This window comes from Alligator sinensis, unplaced genomic scaffold (genome assembly GCF_000455745.1).
Source record: "Alligator sinensis unplaced genomic scaffold, ASM45574v1 scaffold823_1, whole genome shotgun sequence".
NCBI lineage: Eukaryota > Metazoa > Chordata > Crocodylia > Alligatoridae > Alligator > Alligator sinensis.
Window position 1 is genome coordinate 660,224 of NW_005842272.1, and position 9,690 is coordinate 669,913.

Genomic DNA, 9,690 nt, shown 5'->3' on the forward strand with positions numbered 1-9,690 from the left:
AGGGGGGTAGTCCCTGTCCCCTCCCCCCACAAATCCTTCTCTTCTGGAGTAGACAGCACAGCCCAGACCAGCCCAGGGCTGGAAAGCATGCTAGGATGCTGGGGGACTGTGATTTAACTTGAACCAGGAAGGTCTGGGACAGGCATTTCATAAGCTGGTTTGATCCAAATCAGATAAGTCTGATACTACATTAAACCAGGTTTATCTTAAACCAGTTTCAACCATTTTGAAACTGGTTTATGTGCATTGAGCTTCTTCTCTGTTAAAGGTTTAAACCAGTTTCTGATGACTTAAATCAGTTTATGTCAAACTTCTGTCCCAAGCCCTGAGAAAGAAGGGAGGCAGTGCCAGTCCCCACCATTCCATTAGTGTAGTAAGCCCTGTGTTGCCTGGCCTTGTTCAGAAGTCAGTATCATTATAAGAATGTTATAACCAAGGGAACTGAGGCAGAGAGAGGGGAAATGATTTGTCCCTGATCACATAACAGGCCAGTGATAGAGCTAGGAATGGAACTCGAGCCCCTGCCTGGTCCTCTCCAGCAAGCACCACTGCCTATAGCTAAAGTTTTGCTACCTTTTCTAGTATCACTGGCACTGTACTAGTGCAAAAGCAATTGTGGGAGATCTGGGGAAATTACTTAGTTTACCAATGACATTGTGAAACAGTGTAGAACAGCATATGTAATCCTTTTGACCTAAATGACCACATCTAAGTATGTGAGACTTTTTCTGAGAACCAAGCTATTTCTGCACGTAACCTTATTAGATCTGGCCAATTTATTTGGAACAAAAAAGCTTTGTTACAATATTATCCCCGTTCTGAGTTATCAAATTCTTTGTGAACGGATCCCTATGTTCAATGGTATTTGTTATTTATAAGTGTCCTCTGAATAATAGGGACATTTATAAATGGGGATTTATTAAATTAAAAATGGACACTTAGAGATGCATTTTTATAATTAATATTATATATTATTTGCCTGGCAACATCATCTCAAGGTGCCAATGGCGTTGTTTCAGTTTCTTGACTGGCTAGTAGATTTTTTTAAAGCAGAGATTAAATGTATTTTGTTCAGATTTTCATGAAACTCTCAGGCTTCAGAGATGTCTTCATTAATATTCACAATTCAAGGTGTATATTAATTAACAACTTCAGAGCAAAGCTGCATTTCAGATATGTGGGAAAGAGCTCCTGCCACCTGTGCTTTCAGTGCTGTAAAGAAAAGTGAGAGATCTTCAAAGTCACAATGCGTGTTTCTATGTGCGTGTTTGCTTGTATGTATGTTTGCATAGGCATGTGCAGCATTTCTTTCTATGCCTGAATTTGGTGCTATTTTCAAAGTTTCTTCTCATGCATAACAATCCATATAACACTACCTACTGACCCATCTAAGTTAATCTGCCCTTGCATTTACATGATCAGCTGATCTTATTTGTAACCGGTGATATCCAGAAAACAGTTACTCATTAACCACTCAGCTATAATGTGCAAAAGGAAAACTCATGGTATAATGAGGAAACTTCTGTTCTGAGAGGCAAGTGCTGGAGGTGTCATGCTGCAAGCACCAAAACTTCATTGGTTGTTTATTTGTTTGTTTATTTATTAGATTTATAGCCAGCCCTATCCAAAATGCTCAGATGCCCTTAAGGGTCCCAGCATGGTGTCTGCCCAGGGAGACCTGCCAGCTTTACAGGATCTGCAGGTAGCTGGATCCTTCTCTATTTTTTGGGTGGCTGAGATGGTTCCTGGGATGAGCCTTACTTCTTCCACAGGGGGAGGGTTTGGAGGGAAGGGAGTGAGGTAGTTTTTCAGCCCAGGGTTAGAGTTTCTAAACATTGTAAATAGCCATTAGAGTTTTACAACATTACAGATAATAATTTTAAAATAGAAAAGGTGTGTCACCCAGCACAAAATGTAGGGGTTGTTATAGCCAGCTATTTGTGCAGGGGTGTAGCCAGCACTTTTAGTGCTAGGGGCAGAGGTGGAAGGTGTGGGGGGAATTATATGACCAAAGGATGAGTGGGGAGGTGGGGAGGGCAGAGAGAAGAGTCTTACCCAGATGCCTTTCCCACTCCAGTTGCAGTTGCTACTGCTGCAGTTGTTATTGTAGCAGTGTAGGCTGGGCTGCTGCTACTGGGTACAGGCAGCAGGCTCCCTGGGGCTGCTTGTGGTGCCTAATTTGTTCCCCTTGCCTTTCAGGTGTAGAACTCTGCACCCTGTGGCAAAGCCTTTTCATGGGAGAGGACTGCCTGCCCAGCTTCTATAGCCAGGTGGCACAGGGCTGTCCCTGCCATGGTAAAGACTTGTGGGTGAGAAGGGGCCATCCTGGTGCTCTGCTCACCCTCCTCTCATTAGATTATTGCCTTTGTATTAGAAAATTCCATTCTGGACTTTGTTCTGAATGAAGTTGAATTAATCACTGAATTGGAAAGTGGTGAATACCAAAAGACAAAAGCTCATGACCTGGGCAAGCATAAGAGAGTTATAGTTTGTCATATACACATGCATACCCATACACACATGACAAACAGTTATCGTTAAAAGCCTTTTAAAGCTTTGATTAAAAATGCAGAGAGAAAATAAAGATGGGTAACACATTTGCAATGTAAAGTATTAAGTACGGCCTTCTTTTTTACAACATTCCTTACTTTCTTTCTAGTGACAGAGAGGTTATGCAGCTTTGCCATATTTAATATAGCACTAGGGATATCATAACTTAACCTGGGTGACAGAAAAAAAGATAAAGGAGTCAGATGGTAGCTGGTGCTTTTGTCTCATTGTTGGAACTTGAGCCTGCTTCCTCGATAACAACATTGACCAAAACACACAGAAGGGAAAAACAGCAGCAAAAAGAGATAGGGTGGCCTCTGTTTCTTGCAGGCTAATAATTATGGCTCCTATTTGTAACCTCACTGCTGGAGGAAAACAGGGGCAGGATCCAGTTTTGAGAAGGTTGGGTGCATTTATTTGCTATGGGGTCATATAGTTTGTTGAAGGACTTTTAATATAGACAAATACTCTTCACATTTGACCAGCAGGGTAGTAAGGTGGGGGTGCATTCAAGTTTGGTGGACTGCAATGCAGGTGGTGGTCTACAAAGTAACTGATTTGAAATCCCTGAGAACTAGTGAGCTAACTAGGTATTGGCCCTGATCATGCACTGCATGTTGTGGGGATTATGTCTCTTTGTCTTACACAGGTTTTGCTCTTGCAATGTTAATTTTCCTTTCCTGTGCATGCAAGCAGAGTTGGGATTCTGGTTCCTAGTTAGGGTCCTTTCACAAATCAGGGCACAAACTTCAAACTCACTCTCAAATTTATAGTCAACCAGGTCACTGATACTGGTACCTGCTGACAATTGCTAGGCACATCTACATGTGTAATTATGGTGTCTGAATAAACTGTGGATCTTATTGCTCCAGAGTTAATTGCTCCCAGGCATGCCATTTGAATGTGCACCCAGGAATAATCAACTTCAGAGGAATAAACTCTGCAGTTTATTCAGGTGCATCACATGGAGTCAAGGCAAAACAGCCTTGGCTGGCAGGAGGTCTTGGGGGCCCGCCTACCAGACTGGGGATACTGCCTGTAGCTCAACATGTGCAGAGGGGCTGGCTGGGGCACAAGGGTGTTTTAGTGTGGGGCTAGCCAGCAGGCAGCCTCTACCTTGCAGCACCCTCATGCCCCAGTTAGCTGAGCAGCATCTACATGTACTCTGCTGTGGAGTTTTTTAGAATCATAGAACCAGAAGAGACCTGTAAGATCATCAAGTCCAGCCCCTGCCATGGGCAGGAAGTTATTGAGCTCAGCCTGATCTTGAACACCTCCAAGGAGGGTGACTGCACCACTTCTGCTGGGAGTGTGTTCCAGATTCTGGTGACCCTTACAGAGAAAAAGTTTTTTCTTAGGTCTAGCCTGAATTTCCCCTCTATTACTTTATGCCCGTTGGTCCTTGTCTTCCCTTGAGGTGCCTTCCTGAAGAGTTGCTTGCTTAGTTCTTTGTGCTCACCCCTGATGTACTTGTAGGTGGCTGTCAAGTCACCTCTCAGCCTTCTCTTACTCAGACTGAGCAGGCCCAGTTCCTGGAGTCTCTCGTCATAGGGCCTACCCTTCATGCCCTTAACCATATGGGTGGCCCTTTTTTGTCTCTTTTTGAACTTATTCACATCCTTCTTGAAGTGCGGTGCCCAGAACTGGACATGGTACTCCAGCTGAGGCCTCACCAACACCAAATAGAGAGGGAGGAAGGAGTACCTCCCTGGATCTATTGGCCACACATCAGCTGATGCATGCCAGAGTTCTATTTGCCCTTCTGGCAGCCTCATCACACTTTTGGCTCCTATTTATTTTCTGCTCGATCATGATGCCCGGGTCTTGTTCAGGTGGTATGCCAGCCACTGGACTACCACCCATTGTGTAGTTATGGTGAGGGTTCTTCCTACCCAGGTGAAGGACCTTGCACATCTCCTTGTTAAACCTCATCTGATTTCATTCTGCCCATGAATCCAGTCTGTCAAGGTCATCCTGAATCTTTGCCCTATCCTCTGGTGTGCCTGCATTTCCCTGCAGCTTAGTATCATCCTTGAACTTAATCATTGAGCTTTCCACCCCCTCATCCAAGTCATTAATAAAAATATTAAAGAGCACAGATCCAAGCAGTGATCCCTTGGGGACACCACTGAGATGGGCCTCTCCATCCTATCAATTACAACTCTCTGGGAGTGGCCTCTAAACCAGTTGTCCACCCACCTCACTGTAGACTGGTCCAGCCCAGTACCCTCCAGTTCGACTGTGGGAATCTCGTGGGAAATAGAATCAAAGGCTTTGCTGAAATCTAAGTAAATGACATCAACCACATGCCCCTCATCCACATGGCTAGATACCTAGTCATAGAAGGACACTAGGTTAGGCAGACGTGATCTACCCTCAACAAAGCTGTACTGGTTGCTTTGTAACACCCCTTCAGTTACCAGGCTGTGATTGGCCTCCTTAACACATTTTTCAAAGATTGTTCCCAGGACCGAAGTCAGGCTGACCAGTCTGTAGTTTGCTGGGTCATCCCTTTTCCCTGTCTTAAAGATGAGCACCACATTGGCCCTCTTCCAGTCATCCAGGACAACTCCTGAGTTCCATGATTCTTGAAACTGCTTGGCCAGTGGTGCTGCCAGCCAGTTCTTTCAAGACTCTCAGGTGCAGGTTGTCTGGCCCAACAGACTGGAAAACATCCAGGTGTTGTAGGAGATCCCTCATCTGCATAGGAGTGATTTCGTATAATCTTTTGTCTTCCCCACGTTTCCTGGGCCTCTGGTCAGGTTAACAGCTCCTGTTTGATTTCAGGAATACTGACATGAAGTATGTATTTAGGAGTTCAGTCTTTTTGCAGGTGTTGATTGTGGGCTGTCCCTGAGGATTCAGTAGGGGGTCCTGATTTTTTGTTCCTTCCTATGTATCTGTGGAAGGACTTATTGTTGTCTTTTATGCCAGTTGCCAGCTTGATTTCCATGCCTGCGTTAGCTTTCCGTGTCTCATATCTGCAGGCCCTGGTAATACAAGTGTATTCCTTTCTGGTAGCTGATCTGTTCTTCCATAGCTTATATGATTCTTCTTTCTTTTTCAAAAGCTCCCTAATATCCCTGTCGAGCCAAGAGGGTCTCTTGGCTCCTTTCCTGTTTTTTGTCCGCATGGGGATGGCCTGTTTTTGAGCTGTGAGAATTGACTCCATAAGGAAGCACCAGTAATACAAGAACTATCCTGCTGTAGAGCAGATTAGTTCACTCCATTCTAATAGGGGTGCAGGTGTAGATACTGAGACATTTACTGAGCAACTAATTAGCCAACTGCACAGTAAATGTTCCATGTACAGGGGCCCACTGTGGAGCAACCACCAAGTTGTCTGGGATGGTTACCACAGTTAGGTAAAGGTTTTAAATGGTTATGTGGCTGCTGCGGCATAACCCTGCTTTCTTCTCTGTGGGTGTGTCTACCTGTGTTATTAATGCAATATAGGCTTACTGAACAGTAAAATACTGCTCAGTAAGCCTTCCCTGGGAGCGTGCACCCTATTTGAAGCAAATCTGTTCCCAATTGAGCAGCCTAGTACAGGACTGCTCCTGCCGTGCCCTGCCCCGCCGCAGCAGCCAGGCTCTGATGTGGCTGGGGCCAGGAAAGCCTTGCCGTCTGCATTGGCAGCTGCCTCCTTGCCCCATGCACATTGGGAGGGGTCCTGATGTGCTTGGGGCCTGGAGACAGCTGCCACTATAGTTGGCAGAGCTCTCCCAGCCCTCTGAGCATTAGGACACACAGCTGCCAGTAAGCCCTGTGCCCAGAGGGGCTTCCCTGCCCAGCTGGGATTTCACCAGGAGCTGTCCTGATTCTGGGGGAGCTGCTAGCGAGCCCCCTGCTGGGCGGGGATTACTTGCCCATCAGGCGGCTTGCCAGTAGTGCTGGGATGGGACCGAGACAGAGAGTGACCCCATCCCCATCCCTCCTGGGGGGAGCCGGGAGCTGAGCAGGACCAGGACCAGGGACAGAGAACTCCCCAGTCTCTTGTGGTCTCCTGCTGATGTTTACAGGTACTAGCTAACTGCATCATAGACTAATTTACTGTGCCGTAAATGCCATGCACATGTAAATGGTGATGCTGTACTGACAACTAGATTAATCTGTTATGCAGTAAAGCATCTCATGTAGATGCGCCCTGTGTCTCATTTCTTGTATTTACATTACTGTAGCACTGACTTTATAGGTATAGTTTATTCCAAGTGATATTTATAGCCTAACATGCAAACTGATATGCGAATAGGCTGGTGCAGTTTATCAGGACTTCTGGGCAATATAAAGTTACATAACTATGCTGGCAACAGTACACATCTTGAGTGTTTTACTAGAGTTAATCAAGAATTTTTCCCTGTGAACAATGTAAATGAAAACGTCCTTGACTTAAACAAAAAGTTTGTAGGTTTACAGGTAAACAACTTTTTCCTCTAAAGCTTCTATTACATATAAAATAGTTTTCTGTCAAGAGGAAAAATAAAAAGGTTTCAATCAGTTCTTTCACTGGGAATGTTTCTGTAAACACCATAAATATGCCTTTCCGTGTGTATGATTCTGATGACCTTTACAGATTTTTGAGACCTAGACGTGTACAATTTAATTGATGTAAACACCCATATTTCTGTTTCTGCAACATAGATTGATCTCTTTGAGTATTGTTTTGGAATTGTGATTGCTGAGTTTACCAATTTGATCCATCAGCCCTGGATACTGCAGTGGGTTTATGGAAAGTGTAAGTCTGGGAGGTTGGGGGAGGCGGAGTGGAGACCGGAATTTGTAGGTGATAGTGAAACAAAAATGAGACAGGGGATGCTGTCTTACAGTGCTGGAATGGGCACAGAGATATCCCAAACCCTGCTTTTGATGGAAATTGAGCCCTGGGATGGGACACAGAAGCCTAAGAAAGAACACAGAATGCTATACATTTATTTAGTCATAGTCATGCACCTATATGTAAAATTGCACCTTCATGCAAATACACAGACATTTATTGTATTAGGATGGCATCTGGGAGCAACACTGTAGCCATGGTTGTGTTTTAAAATATGCTAAAATAGAGCGAAACTCTCGTAATTTTCTAAAAGTAGGGGTGCAATTGCTGTGAATTTAATTTTAAATGCCATGCCTACAATTTTAAATGTTGCTTCGTTTCTCTTTGTAAATGCTTCATAAAATAGACATTGATTGAATAGTTTTCCTGGCAATCTGACCCTCCTTTGTTGACCAGTGAAGTAAAATATCAAAGCATCTTAGCTGGTGTACTATAGGTGTATTTAGGACTATAAATCCCACTGAAAGTTCTGGGACGAGCCAGTGTGACCTGTATACTTGTTTTTTAAATGGGAAATAGGGTTATTTTAGCTATTACTCACTACAGGTGAAGGTATGTGCACTAGTGGCTGCCAACAGAGATGTTCTTGTCAAATAAAATTTTCTCTAGTGCAGATTTTTTTCCCCCCAGATAAAATCAACTCAGTGGTCTAGTTAAAATCTTCCCTGTCAGTAGCTACACTTTTAGCAGAGGGAGGGTAGGCAGTTAAATTTTATACTACAGAGCAAAAACTTTTCTGTGCAGTGCTTGGCACATGAGCTTTCCTGAACAGCAACTGCACTTCACCATGGCCTAACCTTACATAGGATGAGATGGATCTGTAAGTGCAGGCTCGTGACTGAATAAGATGCTAGTTGGCCAAAAGACACCAGCCTGTCAACAGTGTTTTATAAGAGGAGTGTCACAGGGTTCAAAAATCCACAGTGGTTCACTAGGTTAGGGAAGGGGGAGGGAGGGGGAGAATCATTATTCCCTCGTACACACATAGTTCCCCAAAGTAGATCTATTATTGTCATGTTTGGTCTGCACCAACAGCTACGCAGTAGTTCATTTATATACTTGTAAGAAACATATGATACTTTTGTTAAGTGACTTAATAAGCAAGTCATCAGTTTGTTTACTGACTGTCAAGAAAGCAAGACAAGAGTATGGCTTCTGGAAACCTAGCACCAGTGCTCCAAGACACTGGAAAACTAAGCTTGCAAGCCTGAAAGAAAGGACTGATAGGAAAATCGTGCTGAGCACAGGTAGAACTTAGGTGAATTGTTTCTGTTTTGTTTGTTATGTTCATGTAAACCAGGCCCAAAGAAATTAAGTGGGGTGGGGAGATGGAGGAATTGTGCCATACCAAGTGGAATGCATTGCAGAGCCAGATGGTAATCTGAGAACAGCCAGGTCTGGTAAAATGATATACTTGAGCCTGCATAAGCATTACCAAACTCTAAAAAGTGAATATAGGTTTCCCTTGCCAACCACGGTTTTCCCAACCACAGTACTGAGTATCCACGCTTAATATTCTATATACCGTGTTGGCTACCATGGTATACAGCTTTGAGTAACCACAGTTTTCCATGGCCGCACATCAGGCTGCCACCTGCCATTTTTCCCATAAGCCTTTTGTCTTGCCAACCATGGTTTCTGCAGGCACGGGAACTTTCAGGAACCTAACCCCAGTGGTTGGTGAGGGAAACCTGTAGTTTCTGTGGTTGAAGCAGTTGTTATGCATTATTATTACTATTATTAGTAATGCATATTATTACTGCTACTAGTACTGGTTCTGTTGTTTTATTAGAGTAGCTATACAACTTGCCCTGCAAAAACCCTACTAAAGCTAAGCCCGGGAGTGTGACAGCTTCTCTCCCATCCCCAGGCATCTGCTTCTACCCTTACAACTACAACCAGGCTCTATCACCTTCACTCTTCGCCTCATCTAGGATGCCCAAGACAACATCCTTTGCCGTGAAAACACGCATCCCGACATGTGTTCCAGGGCTGAAGAGCAATTCCCCGGGGCAGAGCACTGAAAGTGAGAGAAATTGCCTTGAGCAACTAAGAGTCAGAGAAGAGGTCTGCAGGGCAGAGGTGGGCAGGGTTACAGGGGAGCTCAGCCCCCCCATAAGAGAGAGCCCTACTGTAAGATTTGAAAATCACCCACTCCAAGAAGCCACTTCAACAGCTTGGCGGCTTCGGGGGCCGGTTTAGTTGGGCACGGAGCAGCGCGAGCAGCCCTGGGCCGGGACCCGGCGCCCGTTTAGCGCGCGTCCTCCGCGGAGCGGACACACACAGGAGCGCGCACGGCTGCCCGC

The 9,690-nt window shown here is 44.8% G+C and overlaps 1 protein-coding gene across 1 annotated transcript in view; it reads left to right on the top strand.

The window, feature by feature from the left end:
- The first annotated feature begins 1,648 nt into the window (after window positions 1-1,648).
- MOCOS (molybdenum cofactor sulfurase) overlaps window positions 1,649-9,690 on the top strand; it is a 411,109-nt gene continuing 403,067 nt past the window's right edge. The window contains exons 1-2 of the mRNA XM_025209241.1: window positions 1,649-1,702; window positions 2,200-2,295. Coding sequence (XP_025065026.1) covers window positions 2,235-2,295 — 61 coding nt within the window. The 5' untranslated portion in view covers window positions 1,649-1,702; window positions 2,200-2,234. The remainder of the gene's footprint in view (window positions 1,703-2,199; window positions 2,296-9,690) is intronic.